Raw genomic sequence first — 25,996 nt, 5'->3', positions numbered from 1 at the left:
AAAGTAATTAAATACAATTATAATATTAATCACTTTTATTAATATTTATTAACAAATTAGTAATTAGTATGTTTTTAAATTTTACCTCCCTTTCGAAAGATGTGTTCTAATGAACTTCACTAGATGTTACCACATGTATATTTTGAAATTTTTTTAATAATCGAGCTGTCTCTCTACACAGTTTTTGTGATTTTGTGGTAACATACGATTTTGTTATGGGTGTGAAGTTTATAGCATGTGTATATGTACAGGAAAGTGTAGTTGAAAAAAACACTATTAAAACCATGATAATAAATTGTAGACAAAAAATAAAAATTTGATAAATTATCAATTAAATCATGCCCGGTACAAGACGTAATTCAAGTCGAAACAATTCAAGTGGACGTACAACATTAAATATTTGTCATTCGCATTCTCATAATCAATCACCATCATCGACAATAAATGTAACCTCGACAACGCATATTAATTCATCATTCAGTGATGAGAAAAGATATGGTGAATCAATAAACAATAGACTTTTAGCTCCAAAACATGTTCCAATTCCTGCGGTTCCTGTTGATGATCAATTATTTTTTGAAGCTCTTTCTTTTGGTATATCAATAGCTGCCGCGTTAATGCAATTTTTGAATTTATATAAAACTGTCTGGTGGTTACCACAGTCTTACAATGATTATAGCATGGTAATTCTTGCGTATATGCATTGAATTAATTTTTTTATATAGACTAATATATGTATATATATATATATTTTTTTTTGTGTAGAACTTTTATTTAATAGATCCTTTTTTAATGATATTCATCCTGACGATGATGGCTAGAAGATTTATTTATGCACTATTACGACGATGTATTGATGCTTTTAGTCCAGCGAGATGGTTGCCAAGCGTCCAAAGATTTATTAGGTAATATTTTATTATTAAATAATATACGTCAAATGATAAATAATTATTGATATTAAAATCTATGTTCCAATCAGGATTGTTTTACTGATAATTATATTAGCAATATTAACTTGGTGTCTATATTATATGAGTGAGCGTCATAATGTGATAAAAGTTTTCTATCTATGCTATCCGTAAGTATTCATGCCACATTTGATATTATGTATGATCAGAACAATTAAAAGATCTTTTATTTTTCTAGGAGTATTTCTGTATATTTTCTTATGTTTGGAGTAAACATAGGGCCTTTTTTTGATATTACGACGGCTCCTCTTTATGTTAAAGAAGATCGAAAAACTAAATTTTTACTTGGTAATAATAATATATTTTATTAAACACAAATGTATTAAAATATTGGAGATTAATTTTAGAATAAATTATTGGATGGATTTTTCAGATAAACCTTTGCATAATTGTTCATTAAATGCATCTACAATAAGAGCAGAAGTATCGAGCTTACGCTCTGATTTCAATCGTCGATTAAAACGAGCACTTTTTGCATCTTCAGGTAGTGCGTATGTTTGTGGAATCGCACCAATTATTTTTGTACCTCAACATCTTCATTTTAATATTGGTTGGGTAGTACAACATGTAGTTTTCTTTTGGTTAGGACAATTGAGTGCTCACTTTGCTCAAGCATACCCCGTGAGGTAGGATTTTTTCTTCGACTAAAGTTCTTTAAGATAAATAAATTAGCTATAATTACAACCTTATACATACATAAATTATGGACTGACAATCATTCTAAAATAAATATCAATATATTTGTTTAGATACTGCGATGTTTTACACAGAGCAGCATTACATTTAGGTAAATGGTCAAAAGTAGAAAGCAGAAATATACATCTTCCGACGCAATTATGGAGTGATAATGTTATTTGGCCTCATGGTTCGCTTGTTAAACATAATAAAGAATTATATCGATCAGAAGGTCTTTGTACAGCAGCAGAACCTGGTAATTCAAGTCATAATAGGTTTTATGTAAGTAATTTTGAGTTTATAAACAATTTATTAAAATTTATTCGAAAAATTTTAAAAATAAGAATTTTTCTCCTTCAGGCTCTCTTTAGTAATCCAACCATGTTGATATGTTCACTGTTATGTTTACAATTGTTATTAATAGCAGCACAATTATTTATTTTATTTCGTACTGTAGAATGGTACCAAATACTTTCAATGACGTTACTACTAATATTAAATTATTATTATACATTATTTAAATTAGCTCGTGATTATTTAGTATGTTACCGTGTTTATCGTGCTGAACAAATTGTACAAGAGAGAACACAGGCTGCGATAAATAATAATCAATAATATTTATAATTTTTGATTAGAATATAAATATAAATAATATTGATTTATCATAATGTAAAAAAATAATTAAATAATATTTTTGTTTTACGATTATAATGTTAATAATGTGATAATTACTTTATTATAACAGCAACAATAACAATATTAATTATCATCATTAAAATACTTTAATATTAATAACAGTGTAATAAATAATTTATTAAAAAAATGAAAAATAATTTTAAAAATTAAAAATAATATTTCTCATCGGTCCGTCAAAATAATTTATTAGCGTATAACATTTAGTGGTATTGTCATATTACGCGGTAACCTATCCGCTATTAAATCAGCTATATTTTTTGATATCTCATGCCATACGTATTTTCCATTTATTTTTACTTCTTCCAATGCAGGACGGAATGATACTAATAACGTTAGACATAATCCATCCCCTTGTGTTTCTCCACTGAATTCTACTGATAATAAACCGTGAGGTCGATGTGAAGCAACTTGTTCCCCGAAAATTTCCTGAATAAACAAATTTTTTCAACGATTACAAATAACTTTAAAACAATTTCTTTTATAATTATTCTGATACTTACAACCATAAATCTATGTAGTGTTGAGTGTACATTTTTGCCAGGGTTTATTTCGCACATTGGTAAATGAAGATACGATTTTTCAGATATTAATACATGCATACGATTTCTAAAAATAATTTTAAATTATAATATCGAATTTTAGTATTTTAATTCAGACAATAAACAATACTTACGTAGCTTTTTTTTTTATACACACGATAAGTCTGAGCAATAATTTATTCCACGATTTTTCAACCGGAAGAATTGATGCATACCAAGGTGGATTGACGGCATTATGAAAGTCACGTGCTCGTTGAATCAATGGTAGAATGTCTGATGATCTCAATGGTAAATCATTAATATTGTCAATCCAAGATGCTTGTAATGATTCTTCATTAGCTTGGTCAGGTGTTTTTAAATTTCCGCCTGTTATTGTTCCAGCCATTACAAATCTAAACCATGAACCACTAGCACATTCTACCATAATCAATGATTTTGGCTCCATTTTTAATCCAGTTTCTTCAAGTACTTCACGTTTAACAGCTTCTAATAAATTTTCATTTGGTTCTACTCGACCAGCCGGTAGATACCATTTTCCAGCACATGAAGGTTTGGCTTCTTGGACCATTAATACTTGGTCTTTATCATTAAATATCACTGCAGCAACGATGTAAGTAACTGTTTTTTGACAGATAGGAACGTAATCTGAACTGACTGTTGGTTTCACTCCTTTTGCTTCTGCAATAATGAATTTTTGGAATAATTTGTAATTAATCATCTATTTTATTTAAAAAACATCGAAATATGATTAAATAAAATGAACTTACCAATAGCATCATTTTGCTGAGATAAAGTAAAATCACAAATTTCTTCAGAGTCATTTAAGCTCAATGCTTGGAGAACATTTTGGATTTTTTCTTCAATTGCATCTGGCATTTTTACAAATATTTATAATTTAAATAAATAAAGAAATTGTATTCAACACTGATGCACTATTGAGAAATATTTTTTTGTAATAAATAAACAATAAAAAATTAACAAAATAAAAAAGTTACAATAATATGTTTTAACATCCAGACATCGTGTTCAAATCACTTATGACGTTTATCCTCTTTATTTTCGATTCACTGACACGTAGATAAATAAATTCATAAAGCATACAAGTTATTTCATGCCATTTTCTTAAGCTTTCTTACATTCTAGGTCATCACTAGAGTCGATTTAATGCATTCAATAAAGTTTCTTACATGGAATAACACTCCTAATGCCTTTCTCGTTGGATAAGTTAGAGAAATTAAAACATTTTTTTTATTTTTATGTACACCTTCATATGCATTTGCCTGTTTTTATTACACATACTACCATATGTTATCTACCGACACTAATTATAAGGTGTTAGATAATTGGTTAAAAAGAAAATTCTCTTTTCGGATTGGTTAAAAAGATTTTTAATTTTTCACGCGGAATATTTAAACTCTAAAGAGTTCCAAAATTATCTTACTATTTTTTTTTAATATTACTAATTTTTTCAATGAATTTCTCATACGTATAAATAATACTAAAATTTAATTCAATATTTTCAAGAATTTGACAATAAAATTATCAATAGAATAGCATAACAATTATTTATCAAATTAACTCGAATGATCTACATGAGTTTTGGAGCGTGCGTAACAAGTTTTATTCTTTACATTTGCAGATGCAATACTTGATTCAATAAAATAGCTAATTGATCTCGATATATTTTAACATACCGAAACTTTACAACAACAATGTTTAAACAATCCAATACAATTTGTATGCAAAAAAATTTTTTTAAAATACATTTGAAACCAAGCGACTGATGAATTACCAACAGTTGACATTAAAATGTCGATAAAGTAACATTCACATGATACCTTACGATTCATGATAAACATGAATCCACCACCAAATAGCAATTCCGGATTGGATTGTTGTATTGGTTCTATGTTGCTATGAAAACGTAAATGAAACAACAATGTCAACATAACATTAAAATATAACGTTTATTATTAACTTCGATGTCAGACGTTTTTGACAATAAATTGTTTTTTAGAAAAATAATAAAAATAGCTAGAACATAGAAAAGTAAGCGTGTGAATATTTAGTTTTTAACTAATAATGGCCGAAGATATCAAACTTCAGGAATCTATCAAAAAAACTCAAGATCTACTTGGAAAATATATTAAAAAGCCTCCGTTAACAGAAAAACTTTTAAAAAAACCACCATTCAGATTTATTCATGATATAATTTCATCAGTTATCAAAGAAACAGGATTCCTGAAGAATTTATATAATGAAGAAGAATTAAATAGTGCAAATTACACGGATAAAGAATCAAAATTAACGTATCTTACCAAGTTAATTGATTCTGTAAAGCTAATAACTGGTAATGAACTTTCTGTCAGAGCGTCTAAAATAGTATCAGGACAAGAACCAATAAAAACTAATGAACTACTCCAAGCTATTGGGCGAGCTTTAGATAAGAAAGTATCCAGTGATGAAGCTATTGATTATTATAAAAAAATCCAGCAGAAAAAGAAAGATGGTAATTCAAAAAAATCCAAACTTAATAGTCGTTCACCAAGTGATGAAAAATCCAAAAAGTTTTTATCAAAACCTGGTTCTAATGAAAAATTATCTAGTGGCTCTAAAGAGAAGACAAAAGATAAAGATGGCAAAGATCGAGAAAAAGAAAAAAGTAGCAAGGAGAAAAGCAGTAAAGTTAAGGTGAACGAAAGAGATAGTAAAAGTATAGGAAAAACAAATAAAGAGAAAAAAGACTTAAAAGTATCATCACGAGACTCTAAAACACAAGAAAGTAAAAAAAAAGAAAGTAATAACATACCCAAGGTGAAAAAAAATCATACAGCCGAAGGCAATAAATCAATTACAGAACTTAAGGAAATTAATGAGCTTGAAAAATCATCAGAAGGAAATAATAATATAAATGATGATACTTTAAATATAGTAACATCAGAAAAAATAGAAACAAATATAATTAACGAGTCTTCAACAATAAATGAAAATAAAGTTAAAAAAACCTCTAGTGATGATAAAGAAGACGATCAAATCGTAAATCCATCACTAATAGATAATAAAGCGAATGACAAAAAAGTACTTCAAGTTAAAAATATTATTCAAGAAGACACTGGAATAGAAAAAGATGTAAAGAATGATGAACCAACTGAAAAACCTATTGAAAAAAATAACAAACGAGCTAGAAGTGCATTGTTGAGACCACCTAGTGCACGTCCACCAAGTGCGCGTCCAGCTGCACCCAAGATACGAAATAAACCAGATTTTATTATTGACAACAATATGATGACTCAAATGGCAGATATTAATGTGATTGTAGAGAATTTCGATGGAAAAGAAGACGATGCTGATAATATGGTGGTTATTGAGAGTGGAAATATTGAAAATAATCTACCCATCAACAGTACAGATTTATTCAATAACCCACAAATAGGTCAAGAGCATGGTCATTTAGTAGCACAGATTTTGGAGACTCAAAGGGATCTAGTGAATGAAGGGAATGTTGAAATAATCCCAAATAAAGTGGAAATAGAATGGGACTCAGGATTGAAAAAAGATCGAGATGTTATTGTTAAAGAAATTGATAAATTACGTGGAACAATACAAATGTTAACACGAGCAACAAATCCATTAGGTAAATTGTTCGATTTTCTACAAGAGGATGTTGAGATAATGCAAAGAGAATTACGTGATTGTCGAAACGAGTTTGCTAGTATAAGAGAACAATTAATTGTTGAGAGAAATAATACTCAAAAGTCATTAAAACCGTTAGAAGAATCTTTAAAAGAAGTTGAAGCCAATATTAATGATCAAATTGAAAAAATTCATCAGACCAAGTGTAATATCATAAAAAATGACCAAAAAATCGCTCGGCTTCTGAGTGGTCATTAAGAAAATAATTAATAAAAACATTGGTGAATGATTTATAAATCTAAGAATTACTGAAATTCAAATTTATATTATATATATATAAGTTTTTTTTATTAAAATATTTATCAGTAAAAGAAATTAAAAAAAACTTTCTTTATCAAAGTAGTGATCGGATAATAGTAAATTTGGTAACGACCACTACTTATGATTTATTTTGTAATAAAATATTATTATCTGATTATATTATTGATTGTATTATACTGAAACATTAAACTGGTAAAATTTGAAGTTTAAAATTGTGTAACTTTCCCCCATTTTCTTAATCATTTCTTATTGGATAGAGAAACGACGCAAGCGCAATAGAATCGATCACAGTAGTCGACTTACATATGTATTTTTCTTGTATAAAAAACAATTTCACTGCCGATTTGTGTGTTTTAAAACCATTAATTAATGTAATAAAAATGCATTTTAATCTGCATACAATTATTAGAAAATTTATTTAAAAGTTTGGAAACTGGAAATGTTACGTTTTTAATACTATTGGAGCAGATAAGTACGAAGAATCATCGTTAAAGAATTTATTAAAATTCCCTTCCTTTATGTATACGTACAATAAAGAACGATAAGATTTGATGACTCAACTTGCTCAATTTCCAGTCGTAAATTTTATGTCATTTTGAGAAGTCTTAAATTTTTTTAAATTGCTATAGTGCTCTTTAATACAATAAATTAGAAAAAAAAACTTATCACATCATATTCTAACCTTAAAGTAATTAAATTTTTCAATTCATTTGAACAATGTAAATGTGAGTTCCGGTAATTACAAATAAAAATTATTTTTTTAAGATTTTAGAGAGTATATATTGCAAAAACATGATGTCAAACGTTGGGAATTTGGAACAAAAAATTGCTAACTTGCAACTTGATTCTGGAAATATAAGCGAAATCAATAAGACTGCTAAACAAGGGAAAAAAATTGGACCTGCTGTGCCACCCAAACCTAAAAAATCTCAACCACAGGTCAGCATTTTGTATTTTTCTACTCTATTTTTAAAATATTTATATTTAAATACATTTTAATACTCTATACTAACGATATACTAACAGAAAATCTTTTCAATTAACGATTTAATTGAATACTCAAATCATGTCAACCATATGTGAACTTTCTTATTGACTCAATATGCTTAAGTTCTTACTAGAAATAAATTGACCAATGCAATCAAGACTGTTGCTCAAGTTGCAAAGATAATCACAGTCGAAATGTCTCTTAACAAAATTGATTTTAAATGACTTTCTTGAATATTTTTCAATCAAAAATTTAAATTAATGTAATCTTAATCATTTTTGAAAGATAAATTTTCAACTTAATTCTTTTGTTCTTTAATATTCTCTTAGTAATTTTCATTTAAAAAGAAAAACATAAAAATATACCTCAATTGAAATTCTTCTAATTCTCCAATCATTATAATGAGCACATAATTATATGTACATTTTTTATGAATCATAAAATGGTAATTGTACATAATTATAGTGTGTATTTAGTATACAGTTACAATTATTATAATAATGAAAAAATTTCCATGATGAACTTATTAATATGACTTATTATGATATTAATTTGTCCTGGCATTGCTGGTAATGGAAACATCGCTGGTAATTTGCAACTACGTTATTATCATTTTCACTTTTATTTAAAATAAGTTTTTATAATTGTACTTTCCAATTTTAAAGAAATCTTGAATACGTTCAATAAAAATATGTTTTGATTACTAGGTACCGCAAAGTTATACTATAAAGGCTCCATCAACACCATCATATAGTACAGTTTTAAATAATAGTGTCACTAACGAAAAGTCCATTCAGAATAGTGTACTATATGCTAATTCTCCTTCTCCGTATGTTCGGCCAAATGTTGACAAAAATGTATACCCTGGAGTATCTTCAACATTAACTTCTGTATCAGTTCCTGGATCTTTACAACAGTCAAATAATTTTTATCACACAAATAATGAGAATTTTTACCAAAATGAACACATGTATAAAAATGAATTGCGAGAAAAATATGATGGAAAACGTGGTTATAATGATGAAAAAAATTATTATTCCAACATTGGGGAGAATATTCCATCGCCTCAAATACCAAGTACAGATGAAAGATCTAATCGGACAACAAGAAATGTAGTTTATAGCAATATTGAGCCGGCCGTGCCAATTCCAGTGCCCACTCCGATGAAATCAAAAGAAAAGGATATTATTTATAGCAATATTCAATGGAATAAGCCGGAAAATACTTATTGTAACATAATGAATACTCATAATCATGGTATGTAACAATTTTTAAAATTTTCGATATTATCTCAATTTGTTAAAAGTTTCTTTAAAATTATAATGAACTCAAATTTTCAACAGATGATTTGCCACCACCACCAGAGCCGACTGAATATATTTCCTGTGTGACAGGTAATGCATTTCCACCACCACCAGAAGAATTACCACCGCCTCCAAGTCCAGTTTCATCCAGTTATAGTGAATTGCGTCGTGCAACTTATCATCAATCAGACTATCCACCAAACCATCACGATTATCCAAATGATATTTATGGACCAAGCTCTCAGTCTAGTTCAACTTATGAATCAATTTATGAACCAATTAATCCTCGGCCACCTTCACAATTGTCTTGTAACTATTCCATGTATTCTGGTTATGGATCTGCTAGCTCTCAACCACCAAGTAAAGTATCTCCAGTTAAAGAAGTTGATACGCTGACAGATTTACTCGTTCAAGGGATGGAAGATAGTCAAGATGACAGTGAAATCTATGGGATTTGTGCGCATTGTGGAAAAAAAGTAGAAGGTGAAGGAACTGGATGTTCTGCTATGGATAAAGTCTTTCATATTGATTGCTTTTGTTGCTTTGTTTGTCAAGTTAATCTGCAAGGGAAACCTTTTTATTCACTTGAAGGAAAGCCATATTGTGAAGAAGATTATCTAAATACTCTAGAAAAATGTTGTGTCTGCACAAGACCCATTTTAGACCGGATTTTGAGAGCGACTGGAAAGCCTTATCATCCATCTTGTTTTACTTGTGTTGTTTGCGGACAAAGTTTAGATGGAATTCCATTTACTGTTGATGCTACTAATCAAATTCACTGTATTCAATGCTTCCACAAGAAATTTGCACCCAGATGCTGTGTTTGTAAATTGCCTATTATGCCAGAGCCTGGAGAAGATGAAACTGTTCGAGTTGTTGCACTTGATAGAAGCTTTCATATTCAATGTTATAAATGTGAAGATTGTGGTTTAGTATTATCCTCTGATGCTGAAGGAAGTGGTTGTTATCCACTAGATGATCATGTTCTCTGCAAAAGCTGCAATGCTAAAAGAGTTCAAGCTCTTACGTCCCATATGACTACAGAGCTATAAAATAAATTACCGATGTTTGGAATTAAGGATTCTTATAAAATATAAATCCAGAGGTTGGCAAAATTCATTTTGGTGGGCCTTTCAAAGAATATATTATATTCTGTAGACACCACGATAAGATCTATAAATTGTCTCTGGTTAAATAATATTCCGTTATAAAATTTTAAAAATGCGAAATTATAAAAGGTATTATGAATATTAAGTTATATATAAATGAAAATGTTTAAAAACTGCTGACAGTGTATTATGTAAAGCACTAATTAGGGAATGAATTAGTGGAATAACCAAAATAAAAAATTGGTAACTAAAGCCGTTCTAAATAGTTATTCAAAAAATATTGTTAATATGTAATCAATTTGAATAACTATATATTGATGTTAAATGGGGGTCTAAATGATAAACAACCTCTAAAATAATGTGATGCTTTTTTAACGACTTTTATAAATATTTACTGTTGTACTATTAATCAAAATAGTATTAATCTCCTAATTAATACATAATATTATAGTATTGAAATAAAATGTGTCATATTTATATCAATTAAATAAACAACAATAAAGACCACTTAAATGAAACTCATGTATTAATTGAATTAAAGATTTCGATTAAAAACAAATCTTCCAAGTGTACTATGCAGAAATAAAAAATTTTACAGATGGAAATAAATTTATTATCATTAATAGAGATTTACATTTTTATTGTTAGGTTTTTTCGATATCATCTTTATACTAATTATTTACTGATTTTCATATCATTTCGTTTTTATTAATTGAAATTTTATGTTTCCCCTCCATAATTTTTATTTGTTCAATCTCTATTTGTTTATTCATATATTCCAACTACATAACTTGTGTTTGTATTAATTTTTTTCTTAATTTTTATTTATACATTATTAAGTATGCTTTATTATAATTATAATTAATATCATTATTTTATTAATATTATTATTATTAATTATCTTAAAGTATTTTGCTTTTATTTGCTTTTATAGTATTGTTCTAAATATATGTTTTTATGTTGCTGTTATTATTATTATTAGTATAATATTTCATATAATATTATTATTGTTATTATTATTATTATTATCATTATTATTAACAATAATAATATCAATATTATTTTTTTTATTACATGTATATTTGTATGTTTTTCTTTATTCGTTATTCACAGTACAATTTTGTTTTTATTATCATAAATCAGTATTTTTTTTTTATTTACTGTTACATTAATTTTTAATTTTTAATTTTTAATTCATAAAGTATACCCATATCATTCTTTGTTATTTCTATTATTATGATTTTTATTATCATTATTACAAGTATTATATCTATATAGTACCATCACTTTTTCTTATGGATCAATTACTTTTTTATGTATAGTAGTGACTATCTTTAAAACTATTATTTTAGTTATTTAATCATAATAAAATATCAATCGATAGTTATTATGATTTAATATAATTATTTCATATATAAATTTAGGATTTATTTTTAATGTGAAATTATAGATTGCCAAAATGATAATAGTAAGAAAACAATCAATTGGTTTTGTTTAATAATTTAGTTTTCTTTTTGGACAAAATAATTGTGCCTTATTATTAATGAGTTTCTTTTCGACCAATCATTATTTTTTTTTCATCGATAATGTGAATAAACATTTTTATTATTATAGTGTATATTTCAAGCTGGATATATTCCATAGATTTTTTTTATCTCACTACCGATTGAGGTCTATATTAATTTATTATGATTATTTGATACTTATCTACGGTATATTAATATATATTCATGATTTTCATCATTACAGTGATATAGTTTATAAGCAAATATTGATGACAAGTATAATATTTTCCCAAAGAATAGTAAATTGATGAAAATAAATATATTACGATTCGAACGTTACAACGTTTTCAAATATAAAGAGTACGAAATATTGTAATGAAATTTAAAAAATTATTGCAAAGAAAACAGTAAAATAAAACATCAATTTCCAAAATAAACAGATATTCATAGGTCATTGATTTACAGTTTACGCATTCATGCTCTTAGATCCACGATGATTGATTATTATTTGCAAATATTGGAGAGTTTTAGTTAATATAATTAAATATTAAAGATTAATATTGATTTGAAAGTTACAATAATTTTATTATGTTTCTTGTATATATTTTCTAATTAAAAGGGTGATTATATTATTAATTAATTATTGTTTAATCTGCAATAATTTTTGTTTTCGTTTTGTTAATTTTTCAATCATGTAAATTATACTTTTATTTTTCTCCCATTCTAGAATATATTATTATCTTATTTTATATTAATATTGCTGCGATATATTTAATATATTTATTTACTAATTGTATATTCGTATGAATCATTTTCAAATATTTTTCATGAAAGAAATAAGTGTCGAAATGAGCTGTAAAATTTAACTAATCAACGTTCACTATCAGCTTCAACTATCTTCAATTTTACAATTGATTTTTTTTTATATAAAACAGAATAATCAACAATGTTGTTATATAACACTCAATATTTAATAAATAAATAATGTAACTCGTTAACATTGATCACTTTACTTTTGTATAAGATTTTAATTTATCTTTTAACTGTTTCCTGACTTTTTATTCAACATTCAAATCAAATTATTATTTAATTAACTAATCAACAATGAACTATTTATTATATCTTTTAAAGTACATTTTTTCAAATAAGTGTCAAAATTTCCGTCAAGATAGCGACCGAATAAATAAATAGAAGGCACTACATACATATATGTATATATATATATACATACATCATTTTCTAATTCGAATTTAATAATTAATTTGTTCATAAATATTATATTGAAGTGAATTTAATTCTTAATTAATGTCAAAAGAACCTAGGCCTATATTTAAATATTTTCTTTCCACAAAATTTAATGAAATTTCTTTAAATTAATATGTATTTTATCAAGTATATTTTTCAAATTAAATAATAATATTTATTTATTACTAGTCTCTTTATTATCTCATCAATAACAGTGGCCTTTTATTATTTATTTATCAATTACTATACAATATATTAGATATGAATTCAACAAATATTTATTTATTAAATATATTTTCTTACATTCAACGAAGAAAGAAGAAAAACAAAGTATTTGTTTACATATTAATATAGTTTTTGATGAGATATTCATAATAATAATAATGAAAATAATAAATTTTTACTAAGTAATATCTTGCATATTTTTTAATACAATTGAAGAAGCATTAATTTGCCAATAACTGTAGCGATGATAATTACATATAATATTAATAATAATTTAATAATAATAATAGTAATAATAATAATAATAATCATCATCATCATAATAATAATAATAATAATCCGCAATAATAAAAAATAAGATATGCTTAAAATTATTATACTTTGTTTTTTCTTCCTTTTTTTTTCTTTTTTTTTCTATATATTTTCATACTCTTTAGTGTTTTCTTTCGCACTCACTTTTTCTCGTTTTCTCTCAACACTCTTGCTCTCTTCCACTTTAATAATATTAATAATAATTTAATTATTGTTTATTTGCTTGGAAGCTCACAGCCGACACGTTTTTTTTTATTTTATATATTTTTTTTTTAACTCAGCTTCATTCATACATATGCTTATTTATTAAAATTTTTTTATTTTCTTTCTTTAACTTTATCCCCGCCCATTCTTGAAATTTACTTAACTCTCACTTTTTCATTACCACATCGATTGTTTCTTGACACAAATAATTAAATAACGATATCATAATATATTAATTAATATAACTATTACATTGATAAATTAAATAATAATAATAATAATAATTCTACGAAAATAATAATTAGTAATAATTAATTATTAATAATAAAGATGAAGATAATTAATAAGTAAATATTTATAATGATAATAATTGATATTATCATTATAACAACAAAAAATAATAAAGAAATTATTTTCATAATATATTAAGTACTTTTTGCGTCTTTCTTGTTGTCTTTTATAACATTAACTTGTGAGAGAGATTGAGGGAGGAGTAATAATTAAATGTAACATTAACAACAACAAAAATGAAAAATGAAGATGGCAGTGCCTTGAGCAACCGTATTATTATTCTTTTTCTCCTACCATGTTTATTCATTATTATTTAAATGATGAATCATCATCTCTCACACTTTAATTCTTTTTAACTATTTCAATATTATTCTCTTAACATCTTATAACTCCAACGCTTATAACTATATCTAAACATCCCATTCCTTCATTGGTTTATGTATTTTTTTCTTTACTTATAAATGTTTTTTTTTGTCTTTGAACACATGACAGATCGCTCGTATTTGTACGATTAACAACGAGTTTCGCATTAATATACTTTTAATGAATTTTTTTTTGTTACATCGTTACATACATGTATATATATATATATATTATATTATATATATGTATGTATATTTATTTATTATTTTGAAATAATTAACAATCATTTGATGTTTCTAATTTGTTAATCAATCATCTAACTCGGCATTTTGGTTTTATCTAATCTACTCTAGCCTTGCTCGCGAGATTCATGGATATTTTTATTTGCATTTAACTATTATTTTTATTTATTATTTATTCATTAAATAACATATTATTTTAATAAATATTTGAATTTTTTTTCATTTTTCGTCGAGCCTACTGCAATAAAAAATTGCATTTTTTTTTCTTATTTATTTAATTGAAACAACAATTAACACAGACACTCTCCCTTCAATTAATTAATTAACCAATGATTCAAATAAGAGTCTTGTTATTCGCTTCAAAACAGCATCATTTTTAAACATTTCATTTTTTAATGTTGTAATCTCAAAACAATTTTTAACTATATCCTTTTCCTCCAGAGTTATTTTGTTATAACGTTGTTTTTCGTTTTTGTCAATATAGCTAATTAATAATTTGTATTTTGCTTATTAATGATATATGCGTACTTTTCATTCTTTCTGTCTTCATTTTTTGTTTAAGTGTATATATATATATATATATATATTTTGTATGTATAATACATAATCTTAATTGCATTAAGTATCCGAATCGGCTAGATATATTTTTATTTCTTTTATTATAATTAATAATAATAATTATTATTATTTATCATTGATTTCTTATAACCTTTAACATGACGATACACTTTTTTATACTCTATTGTGTATTTATATATGTATATATATATATATGTATATATATATAACGGTTTTTTATAGGAAGTATTAAAGATTCATTATATTTTGAGCCGAGGGAGTTTTTTTTAATGATTTAGTCAATTCTTTTGTCGCTGTTATGTGTTACCTATGGGACGTTAGGAAAAGAAAAAAAAATGAAAACTCTTAATCAGCTATGCCCCCAATAGTTAATATCATAATTTAGAATAATTATTTCTCAAATTCTTTTCATTTTTCGTCGAGAAAAAATAAAAATAAAATTTAAATAAATAAATAGTTTATTTTTAGCTCTAAGCTTTTAGTTTCTCTTTTACTCTTTCATTTGTTGTTATGTTTTATATTAATTCTATTTCTTTGCTCCCTCTTCTCAAAAAACAACAAGAAACAACAATGTATAGACGCAACAATGTTTTTAAATAATTTTTTAATTGTTTATCTGTTCTCTTTCAAAGAGTTAGCGCCTGCATTTGATGGCACGCGTCATTAATTTGACTTGAGTCTTGTATATTTCGTGGTGTACTCGGAGGAGTTAATGGCATTCTTGCAACAGCTTGTTGAGCATCACCAGCACCACCAAGATTTTCTTCAACAGCCTTGCCATTATTATTTTGCATAATACCATTAACTTTAAACTTATTCGATCGCAAAGAAACACCTTGAGCACTTGATTGATTATATTTATCAGTTGATTTATTATTTGACCGTCCACTATTTGATCCAATTGATGTTACTGAAGATCCATACTTTCTTTGCTGTTGATGATGCTGCGTCTGATTAGGGTTAGAAAATCGTCCTTGGTTTCCATAGAACTGCTGTACCTGGACATTTGGAGGGGAAAAATTTGGAAGTGGACGTGTCATAGGTGAATAAGGAGCAGGTGGTGGACTTGTGGATTGTTTATCGTTAGAATTTCTAACGTCACTATTACTCGAATCATTATTATCATGATTTCTACTACTATTAGTACTAGCGAAATTCTTTTTACCCGTAAAATCAGAATTTAATGGTCTACGAGTGCTACTTGAATCGGAATGATGATGTTTTGATGTATTGTATGAATTTGTTGATTTGTTATAATTAATATTAGATGATGATCGAGATACGTAAGACGAAGTAGAATAATTTTTTCTATTGTGCGGATTAGTTAATCGCGTTGTCGAAAATTTATTATTATTTTGCTGCTTATACGGATTTTGATGCATTGTAGAAATCAAATTATATCCATTAGGATGTTGATGATGTAAAGACGTTTTACCTTGATTTTGGTCTCTTAATTTTTGTGAATCAAATGAATTTGTTGGGGTTGGTAATAAGCTTGGTGTATTGTAAGGGTTTGGAATATAAATTGGATAAAGAATCCTACAATGCATTGTATTTGGATTGAGGTTCGATTCGTCGGTTTCATTAGAACAAATAGTCGTTTGTGGAAGTGGGGATGGATGAATAGCTAAAGGATGATAATTTGGAAATCGATTTGATAATGGATATTTCATTGGCATTATGGGAATTAATGGAGTAGATGATGTTGTTGTTACATGAGTCTCGTTGCCACTTGACTGTACTCGATGTTGTGACTGATGATCTGACTGGCTCGATGTTGAGCGTGTATCCTACGATTTGTTCGATTTATACATTTTTTAAAATTTTTTATTCTAATTTTTCAATTTAAAAATATTTAAAAAATAGTAGAGAACAATTTTTATTAAACGCATTTATCTTTAAAAGCTTCGAGAGTTGAAAAATTGATTTTAAATTAGAAAGTTTCACAAATATTGTGTGTTTATTTTTGCTACATATAGTACTCTTGCTCTTGTTCATTTATTTTTTTTGTCATCATAATTTTCATAATTTTTTTTATTTGTTTCAATAATTCAAAAAAATCTTAATAAAATTGATTTTTTATTAAAAAGAGCTGCAAATAAAAAATTTGATAATATTAATTGTCATGTAATACTTTTACTCAAAACGGATTAAGAATATTTCTACTTTATATTTGAAAAACTTTTCTATCCTAAAACCCTTATATTAAAATTTAAGACATTTAAAATTAATGTAAAATCTTTATTGGAGTGCTTTCTGTTTTAATCTTTGTCCTGTCTACCATACTTTGTGTCTTGTAATATTTGAATCCTACGACTGTTCAATAAAATAATCTCAACTCAACATCTGTTCAACATTTTTCTCATTAAGTACCAAATGTTCACTTATTTTTCCAATAATTTTCCTATTATTTGCTCTATTTTTATTGTTTTCTTTCATCTTTTTAGAATTTTCAAAAAGATATTAAAAGGTTTAAATTTCATCGTTTTTTAAAGTCAATATAGACGAAGGGAGTATACTCAATTTTTAACCAAATATGAAATAGTACTAAAATAATTTCTTTTACTCTTTTAGTATAGCTTAATGGTTAAAGGAAACCATTATCATTCATGTGTAGTTTTAAGAAACTAATGTATGTCAAAATTATAAAAAAATTATTTTCCATCAACTTGGTTTACGCATGTCAAAAAAAACATCGAAAAAAATACTTTTTAACGTGAAGTGAAATGATTGTTACGAAAAATTGCGAATATACATAATGGATTCTACTATGCACCCAGGGTACATTAATTTCATCATTTAATTTAATTTTTATTGAACATGAATTTTTATTTAACATAAATGTAAGATTATGAAGGAAAAAAATAAAAAACAAGAATAAAATTGAAATGTAATATGTTAAATGACTGCCATATTAGTAATCATTTGTTCAACTCTCGAGGTTTCTTTAATGAAATGAAATAAATGCTTACCTCTGGAGGTCCGGTTTGACCGTCAGAATTATTGGCAGGCTGTTGGCATGATCCATCGGTCGTATAAAGAAGCAGCTGTTGATCTCCAACTCCAATAGGTCCATGAGGCGTTGGGTGCTGATGTGGAGGTGGAGGATGTGGTGGTCCAGATGTAAAATTATAATAAAGATGATCAGACTGGAGCTGCTGAGGTACTCCAGGAGTTGGACCACTTGAAAGTGGAGGGTGATGAGCACTTGTAGGTGGTCCAGGTGGTGTATAGTAGTGTGGACCAGATTGAATTGATTGAAGTCCATGAGGAGCATTGGTTGGAGGACTTGTTGCTCCAGCAGGATTATTTCCACTAGATCCACCACCTCCGCTATTAGGATTTCCATTATTCGTTGTATTGCTCGATGCATACAGGTATGGTTGGGTTCCAGCTGCTCCCGGATAATACGACTCGTACTGCAGATTAATAAGTCACTTGAATTAGCTGCTTCTGAATGAGATAGATGTATATAATATATATAATTTATGCCGCTAAACAGCCATTAATACATAATAAAGTAGAGGTACTGGCACTTACAATGAAAAATATTAATATTTTTTATCAAGTCTTTACTTTTAATTATGTAATTTCATTATTTTAATAATTAAACAGTCTTATAGTTAATAATTCAAAAGCAATTTTTTAATTAAATAAGATTTATAGATTTATTCATAAAATATTTTTACCTTAATAACTATTATCAATTTTAAAACGAATTGATGTTAAATCTGACTCAATTAAATAACTGTATGATATGAATCGTTCAATTTTTTTCAAAGCCATTGAAAGTTTTATCATCTAATAATGAATTAGAAGTTGGATAATAAAATGACAAATTTATCGATTTAAAAAATGAAAAAAAATTTTTTTTTTTACTTATGTGTAATTTTGCCGCATTTTAGAATTTAATTATAGAATTTTTTGTAACGTTTAATCTATTGAAAAAAAGGCTAAAGCGCCTCGAGTGTTAAAAAAGGCTGTGGGATGTAAGGGGATTTTTCGCAGTTAACAATTATCAGTAAAAAGTCCAAATGCATTGGAACTTTTCATTGTCAAAGGAGATAATTTTAACTATTATAAAAAAAAGTCTATTTCTTTATATGATAAATAATTTTGAAGATTAAAAGTCAGCTAGACTGTTTTATAATATCAAAATTGATTTATAATTAATTGTTTTTAATGAAATTATACATTATACTTATGAATTTATAGTTTTGAATTAATTAATATTAATTATTATACTGAAATAATTAAATATTTTTATATTAATATTAATTTTTAATAAAATGAAAATCTGTTAATTTTTTAATCCATATTTAGTAGAAACTTTATCTGACGATATTTTGAGAACGAATTGAGTGATTTCATTGAATAAGAGGTCAATCGATACGTCTTGAAGTAACTTACAGCTGATTAGATTTTAAGCATAATCTGAAAAGCCATTCTTAAGTTATTTTCATTAAAATATGTAAGAAAAATCGGTCTCATTTGAATAAAAAATGTTTATAACAATTTTTCAAAATAATATTTTTTGTGTAAATTATTTTTCACAACAATTATTAAATGATCGAGTATTCATTATATTGGAAGAAATACTGAAAAATATTGAATTAATAAAGCTACAGGAACAATAGTGCCAACAGCAATATTAAAAAGTTATTACTCAATAAAATATAAAATCATCCACTATTCACTCTGTGCTAATTGAGAAAGCTAAAAAGTTAAACAGCAGCTTAAAACATAGATCCAAGTTTTTTTTTATTTTGATATAAACTGTAAGCTCAATTATGTAAAACCAGTACCTTGACTTAATACATGTTTACATATGTAATTCATAAATGATAAAAATAAAATTATCAACAACAGCAGAGGGATGTTTCAAAAGGATTTGCTGTAAAGCTAAAATAATTCAATAAATTGAAATATAATAATATAATAATTAACAATGATACATTTAAATGCTAATAATAAACAAGAACGAAACGAAAAAAAAATTTTGGTGATATAATCCTGCCATGCCTGTCTAATGTGCATGATAAACATTTTTTTTCATGCTTTGATGAACATTAAAATAATGACAAAAACACATTTAAAATGAAGTTTCTTCTTGTTAAAGTGACATTCTAGTACCTTTAAACCTCAATACTGTATTGCGTCGAGAAGTACATAAGTAGGCATTTGTTGCGGATTTGGTAGAAAGGCCGGTGGTATAGCTTCTCCCATTAGACCGTTTGTCTGTTTAAATACCGTAATTAACAATATCGTTGATAACTATATCCATTCATTTCCATTCTTTTACCTTTGAATTATGTTTTTTAACATATTTCTTAATTTATTTTATTTTATATTACTTTTTGATATCATCTTTATATGTTAATCAATTTGAACTTTTCGTCATAAAAGTCACGAAAAAAGAAAAGTTTTTTAGACACACTACGTGACCTTTTAAAAAAAAGGGTACTGATAAATATTTTAGTTATGTATATTTTACATTATTTGGACAACAGACTAATAACGACTAGAATTAATCAATTGACGACTTAATTACTAAATTATATACTAGTTTGGGTAATTGGGTTGTTGAAATTACTTACAGGCATTGGAGAATACTGATATTGTTGTGGCATATATAAAGATGGCGCTGGACAAGGATACATCATCGGTGCAAAAGTTTGATGTGCTGATGCAGCTTGAGGCCCTGTAAATTACAATGTACATAATTAATTATGCAGTAATGTTTATTTTCAAACATTCTGAGATTATGTATAACGAAAACTCTGGGTAATTAACATGAATAGTCTTTTAATAGCTGTTATCTACTTTCATCGAGAATTTTAAATTTAAAATAATTTTAAATAATAAAATAAATGATTAAAAAAATTACCAAATACTCCAGCAGCTTGATAAATAGCTGTCGGATCTGCTGGAGGTGCTAGAGGTGTTCCAGGAGCAGGCGCTCCTGTATTGTAAAATGTCAAACCATTTTGATAAGAAAGACCCATTCCTTAAAAAAAAAAAATTTGATTGATAATTGATTTTTGATAACTAAAATCGTTAATAATTTTAAAGATCAATATTTACTTACCATTAGCATAATAATAAGGACTTGTAGGCACAGCTGGAGGTGAGCCTGAGCCACCATCGAACGAACGATTAAAAGGCTGCTTTTTAATTGCTGGCGCTATATTTAGTTTTCTTTCTCTCAAGACGATACACTCGGACTGAAAATAAATAAATAAACATAAAGATAACAGTTTAAAGAAATGAAATTATTTGATTAACTAAATGAAAATGATACAATAATTCCAATACTGCTTTTTACCTCTTGCTGAAGTCTTTTAGCTTCTTCTTCAGTTTCAAACGTTACAAAACCATATCCTTTGGATACCCCAGCTCGATCAGCAATTATTTTAGTTGCTTTAACATTGCCATAAGTAGAAAATAACTCCGCTAACTCTGCCTCACTTGTTGTCGGCGATATTCCACCAACAAAAATACGGTTTGGTACTAAAGTACCATATTTTGGTGCTGACATAGCTTGGCTTGTTGCTGATGCAGGACTCGAGGCAGGACTAGACGACCCCTCAGTACCGCCTGTTGATGCTGAACTCTAGAATTTCATATTATTCTTAAATAAAATTTATAGTATTCAATTATTAAATAAATTATTAATCAGTTAATTCATTTACTTTAAATTAGCATGGATAGTTGATGAAATGCTTATAATAAAAAAATATTATATGAAAAGAATATCATACTGTAGATATATTATGAGGATTAAATTAATTAGTATTTTATAAGGATAAATTATATTTTTTGGTTCATAAATAATTATTTTTTGAATGTATATCAGTTTTGTAATGCTAATTATTTTTAAGTAGTGCTTGTTAATTTAAAGTATCAACAATTTTTTTAACGTTTTTTTATGTTCATCAAGTATTTTATTTGTTGAATAATTAATAATTTTGATTTTTTTCATCATTAGAAAAAATAAATATTAAATACATCACAATAATAAAGGTTAGGTTATAAATAGTAATTTTTGTCCACAATGTATTAATTAATGAATTTCATGAACAATTGAGTCAATTGAAAAATTTCACTTATTAATAGTTGATATTTTTTATAATGATTAATTTTTGATTGTTTTTTTTTATGAATAAAATAAAATTTTACATCTTTTCAATATAAATAATAAATCACATTTAAAAACGTTATTCATAATTTAAGTGATTGAAGTAAATGAAATTTTTTTATTGATAAATATGTTAATAGTAATTAGATAATCAAGAAATTATTTATTAGATAAAATAGTTGTAAAAAGGATAAAGATGATTAGTAGTTAATGGTGAGTTGATCTACATTCTTAAATTCTAGTGAATAAGTCAATTAGTTGACATCATTAAACTAATTAATTAATGTAAATATTTATGTTTCATGGTTGAAATATCTCAAAAATTTCATAATATTGTGTCAAAAGTGTAGCCTGTTGATGGTATAAAAATTAATGAAAAAATATAATAATAATGAATGTTACCTTAAAGTACTGAATTAATAAAAATTGATCAATTAATTAATATATTTCATTATATCTCTTAATGGTATACTATTTAATGAAATATTATGTAACTTAAGAAAACCATGTTCGTTTCCTAAGAAAACTACTCAGAAGCCTCACCAAAACAAATTTTCAGACATCTGAGTCTTGACGAAAAAAAACGAATATCGAATTTGTAAACAGAATGAGCGTCGTGAATGTCGATTAAGTTTGATGATAAACTTGAAAATATTGACAAGTAAACCAAGACATCCGTTTGTCTCGACGGTTTTTCTTTGTTCCCGGAAAATCCTTAGGGTGCAGTTCTCGAGGTTAATTTTTTTTTCTTAATTTACTGTCATGTAATAATTGATTAATCGTTGGAAAATCGCCATTCCAACGACAATAATAAGACGAGAAATGATGAAAAAATAAATGAAGAATTGAAATAAACACTAACTTACCATGTTAGAGTCCTGTCGGACTTGTGGGCGAGTCCTGTTGGTTTTTTTTTGTTGCACGCTTCCCGGGGATAGGATGTCTAGACTGGTTGCTTCGCTCCCACGGGATTTGAGCCCGGGGTGCAAAGCCACTTGATATATTAATGATTATTTCGTCACTTTTATTAAACGTTTTATTGCTTTATTAAACACTTATGATGTGAACACGACGTTTTTTAAAGCCTTGTGTATACGAAGGCTCACTCACGTCTCTCTTGTAACACCTCCGCACCTCTCGTTCGTTCGTTTCGCTCGTACGGCCTACAAACACCACCGTTGCAATACTTACTACCAACTACCTCTCTCTTTCTCTCTCTCACTCCTCCGTCGTTCTTTCTTTTTCGAGATACCAGAGCACAAACAAGATGGCTGACAACTAAAGCGCGCCACTTTTCACTTTTATCAATACCCACTATTAATTTTTATTATTTCTACAAATTCTATTATTAATAATATTGAAATTCATTATTATTATTATCAAAAACTCTTATTTAATTCATTGGTTAATGGTTAAAGTTAACTTTTCGATTATCCTGCGTTGGTTTGTTACTTATTAAAATAAAAGGAAAGAAAAATGAGGACGAGCTAGAGTTTTGAGATAAATGTTTTTGATGAATCGATCGACATATGTCAGACACACCACATAGCTTCTTTTGTTAGGAAAAATGTCAAACGATGCAGCTACATTTTGTATTATCTTTTTTCAACTTTTCTATTTTATTGTCAATACTTTTTATTTAATTTTCGCATTATATTTTCGAATACGAAAATCAATGACTTTATTTATTTAATGCAATCTATAAAATTACGTGAATATTGTTCGAGGGTTTTTTGAAAAAAAATATTTATATGTATTTAATTTGTAAAAAAAATACTCAAAATCAATTTGAGATATGTGCTGCTATTTATTGATGACTTCTTAAATTATATAATAACTTTTCCTAAAAATGGCATAAAAATTTTTAAACAAACCCAATTATTGGATAAAAACTATCGATACTATTGTTTTAAATAGTTATCGATTAGATTCAGTATTTAATGTGAAAAACAAATTTAAAATTCATTTGTTCAGATTTATTTTTTTTATTTTTTAAATAAGTTATGTACAATTTAATCGATACTTAAGTCATCATTTGACTTGTATAGTGCAAATTCTTCGCGCTAAAAGTTTGAAAAACAATGGTATTAAAAATAATCTATATATTATTCTAATTAACATTTAAACAATTATTCAATTCACTTGGAATAATTACATATTGTTGGCAATTTAAATCTGATAAAATTGATGAAGTTACACCCAAACTCTGCAAGAGGAAACCAATCATTAATCAATGTAGATAAAAAATCATTAAAGAATGGTAGAAAAAATAATCGATAAAACCACTTACGTATTTCTTTTGTGATGATAAACAAAAAGTACACACTTGTGGACGCGTATAAAAATTATTGGGTTTATTTGTTGGACGACGAAAGTTATCATCAAGCTTCATACAAGGTTGATCAATAACTCCAGCTATTAAAACAGCATCTAAATGACTGATATAACTGCTAGCAAGGCGCAGAGTTTCAATTTTCGATAATTTTCTATCAGCAGGTTCAGTTGGTATTAAATTTCTCAATGTGTTGAATGCCATATTAACACTAGAAAAAATTTAATATTTTTTTTTCTAAACATTATTACTTATTCTACCGTGTTATACATAAATAATACAAAACTACAATTAAATTACTCTACGTTACAATAAATTAATTAACAGTGATTTTTATTTATTTTACCTGAAAGTACGATCTCTTTCTCTCGCATTGGCATTGTGTCTTTGCTTTATTGGCTCTTCTTTCCATTTATCCGTCATTTTTTACAATTTTTCTTGAATATTAAAACATTTATGTCAATTTGTTAAATTTCTTTTATAACAAATAGTTTGATCTGTTCAACATAATGGCTTTTATTAAAATAAAAGTAAAAGTTTAAAAAGATATTTATAGAGACGAAAGTGAACAGAAGTAGAACAAAAATGAGTATGAAAATCATCTTCAAGTTTTAACAAGAGGATGGTCTAGAATTCCCCCACTTTTCATAAATTTTTTTACATTTTTTGCCTAAATGTCAGTAGGAAGTGCTGAGTTTCACATTACTCATGTTAATAAAAACAAAACTACACTCTGTGAACTCTTACAAAAACGTCGCATCTGCTTAACAAATTATAATTGATACTGATCTAATAGACATATGTATATATATATATATATATATACATTTTATAACATTCAATAATTAATAAGATGAAGAAAGAAAAGATAGTGAAAAATAAAAAAAAAATATGCATTGTTTGTAAGAAATTTTTTTACTTATTTTAAACAGCTAGATTACATAGAATATTTTTTTGTTGTTTTTTGTTTGGGTTTTTTCCTTTTTTTGTTTTAAATAGCTCATACAATTTACACGTACCCAAAATTTATATTTTCTTTTTAGTCACAACAATTGCAAAGAGAGAAAAAAAGAGTTAAAAAGTAATAAAATTTTTTTAAAAAAGGAAAAAAGACAAAGAAACGAAGAAATAGAATAAAAATATATGGATATATGAAAATTTCTCCTCTTTCTTCTTTCTTTACTTTTTTTCTAATTTTTGAAACATCTCACATTGTAATTTATATTTAAAAAAAAATAAATTACATGATATTATTATGAATTATGTTGAAAATTATATATTAACAAAGAAAAAAGAAAAGAATATTTATTTATGACTTAAGTAAATA

At 26.4% G+C, this 25,996-nt stretch overlaps 5 protein-coding genes across 7 annotated transcripts; 3 read left to right on the top strand and 2 right to left on the bottom strand.

Moving 5' to 3' along the window:
* Window positions 1–196: 196 nt before the first annotated feature.
* Window positions 197–2,324, top strand: LOC118067485 (transmembrane protein 39A). The gene is made up of 7 exons (XM_035084232.1): window positions 197–683; window positions 766–905; window positions 980–1,078; window positions 1,147–1,256; window positions 1,342–1,594; window positions 1,718–1,925; window positions 2,004–2,324. Exons 1-7 carry the CDS (start codon window positions 339–341, stop codon window positions 2,256–2,258), a joined length of 1,410 nt encoding a protein of 469 aa, XP_034940123.1. The 5' UTR covers window positions 197–338; the 3' UTR covers window positions 2,259–2,324.
* A 173-nt stretch (window positions 2,325–2,497) lies between these two features.
* Window positions 2,498–4,182, bottom strand: LOC118067486 (8-oxo-dGDP phosphatase NUDT18). Its single transcript, XM_035084233.1, has 4 exons — window positions 3,646–4,182; window positions 3,013–3,556; window positions 2,840–2,945; window positions 2,498–2,765 (listed from the first exon to the last, which is right to left on the bottom strand). The coding sequence occupies exons 1-4, from the start codon at window positions 3,752–3,754 to the stop codon at window positions 2,526–2,528; spliced, it is 999 nt and encodes a 332-aa protein (XP_034940124.1). The 5' UTR covers window positions 3,755–4,182; the 3' UTR covers window positions 2,498–2,525.
* Window positions 4,183–4,778: 596 nt separating this feature from the next.
* Window positions 4,779–6,790, top strand: IFT54 (intraflagellar transport 54). The gene has a single exon (XM_035084231.1). It carries the CDS (start codon window positions 4,961–4,963, stop codon window positions 6,767–6,769), a length of 1,809 nt encoding a protein of 602 aa, XP_034940122.1. The 5' UTR covers window positions 4,779–4,960; the 3' UTR covers window positions 6,770–6,790.
* A 336-nt stretch (window positions 6,791–7,126) lies between these two features.
* On the top strand, window positions 7,127–10,288 carry Zyx (lipoma-preferred partner zyxin). Of its 2 annotated transcripts, none has more exons than XM_035084222.1 (4): window positions 7,127–7,304; window positions 7,598–7,771; window positions 8,528–9,077; window positions 9,164–10,176. In XM_035084222.1, the coding sequence occupies exons 2-4, from the start codon at window positions 7,625–7,627 to the stop codon at window positions 10,174–10,176; spliced, it is 1,710 nt and encodes a 569-aa protein (XP_034940113.1). In that variant the 5' UTR covers window positions 7,127–7,304; window positions 7,598–7,624. The 2 variants fall into 2 exon arrangements, with proteins under 2 accessions (XP_034940113.1, XP_034940114.1); XM_035084223.1 differs by having other exon boundaries at window positions 7,128–7,520; window positions 9,164–10,288.
* Window positions 10,289–13,629: 3,341 nt separating this feature from the next.
* Window positions 13,630–25,491, bottom strand: LOC118067468 (deleted in azoospermia protein 3-like). 2 transcript variants are annotated; one of them, XM_035084203.1, is made up of 8 exons: window positions 25,016–25,491; window positions 24,664–24,880; window positions 21,525–21,812; window positions 21,288–21,423; window positions 21,087–21,206; window positions 20,797–20,900; window positions 18,172–18,618; window positions 13,630–16,989 (listed from the first exon to the last, which is right to left on the bottom strand). In XM_035084203.1, the coding sequence occupies exons 1-8, from the start codon at window positions 25,090–25,092 to the stop codon at window positions 15,826–15,828; spliced, it is 2,553 nt and encodes an 850-aa protein (XP_034940094.1). In that variant the 5' UTR covers window positions 25,093–25,491; the 3' UTR covers window positions 13,630–15,825. The 2 variants fall into 2 exon arrangements, with proteins under 2 accessions (XP_034940094.1, XP_034940093.1); XM_035084202.1 differs by lacking the exons at window positions 24,664–24,880; window positions 25,016–25,491 and adding an exon at window positions 23,204–23,528.
* Between the last annotated feature and the right edge of the window lie 505 nt (window positions 25,492–25,996).

This window comes from Chelonus insularis, unplaced genomic scaffold (genome assembly GCF_013357705.1).
Source record: "Chelonus insularis isolate UGA/USDA-ARS -01 unplaced genomic scaffold, ASM1335770v1 contig_384_pilon, whole genome shotgun sequence".
Lineage (NCBI taxonomy): Eukaryota > Metazoa > Arthropoda > Insecta > Hymenoptera > Braconidae > Chelonus > Chelonus insularis.
Note: the sequence above shows the minus strand (reverse complement) of the source record. Positions and strands in the feature narration are given on the sequence as shown.

Coding starts and splice junctions, on each gene's coding strand:
- Zyx (XM_035084223.1), top strand. CDS start 7,625: ATGATGTCAAACGTTGGGAATTTGGAACAAAAAATTGCTAACTTGCAA. Junction 7,772..8,527: donor CTAAAAAATCTCAACCACAG/GTCAGCATTTTG, acceptor TTTGATTACTAG/GTACCGCAAAGTTATACTAT. Junction 9,078..9,163: donor AATGAATACTCATAATCATG/GTATGTAACAAT, acceptor AATTTTCAACAG/ATGATTTGCCACCACCACCA.
- LOC118067468 (XM_035084203.1), bottom strand. CDS start 25,092: ATGACGGATAAATGGAAAGAAGAGCCAATAAAGCAAAGACACAATGCC. Junction 20,901..21,086: donor TCAAGCTGCTGGAGTATTTG/GTAATTTTTTTA, acceptor TGTAATTTACAG/GGCCTCAAGCTGCATCAGCA. Junction 16,990..18,171: donor GTCAAACCGGACCTCCAGAG/GTAAGCATTTAT, acceptor AACAAATCGTAG/GATACACGCTCAACATCGAG.
- LOC118067485 (XM_035084232.1), top strand. CDS start 339: ATGCCCGGTACAAGACGTAATTCAAGTCGAAACAATTCAAGTGGACGT. Junction 1,079..1,146: donor GTTTTCTATCTATGCTATCC/GTAAGTATTCAT, acceptor TTATTTTTCTAG/GAGTATTTCTGTATATTTTC. Junction 1,257..1,341: donor AAAAACTAAATTTTTACTTG/GTAATAATAATA, acceptor TGGATTTTTCAG/ATAAACCTTTGCATAATTGT.
- LOC118067486 (XM_035084233.1), bottom strand. CDS start 3,754: ATGCCAGATGCAATTGAAGAAAAAATCCAAAATGTTCTCCAAGCATTG. Junction 2,946..3,012: donor TGTATAAAAAAAAAAGCTAC/GTAAGTATTGTT, acceptor AATTATTTTTAG/AAATCGTATGCATGTATTAA. Junction 2,766..2,839: donor CACTACATAGATTTATGGTT/GTAAGTATCAGA, acceptor TTGTTTATTCAG/GAAATTTTCGGGGAACAAGT.
- IFT54 (XM_035084231.1), top strand. CDS start 4,961: ATGGCCGAAGATATCAAACTTCAGGAATCTATCAAAAAAACTCAAGAT.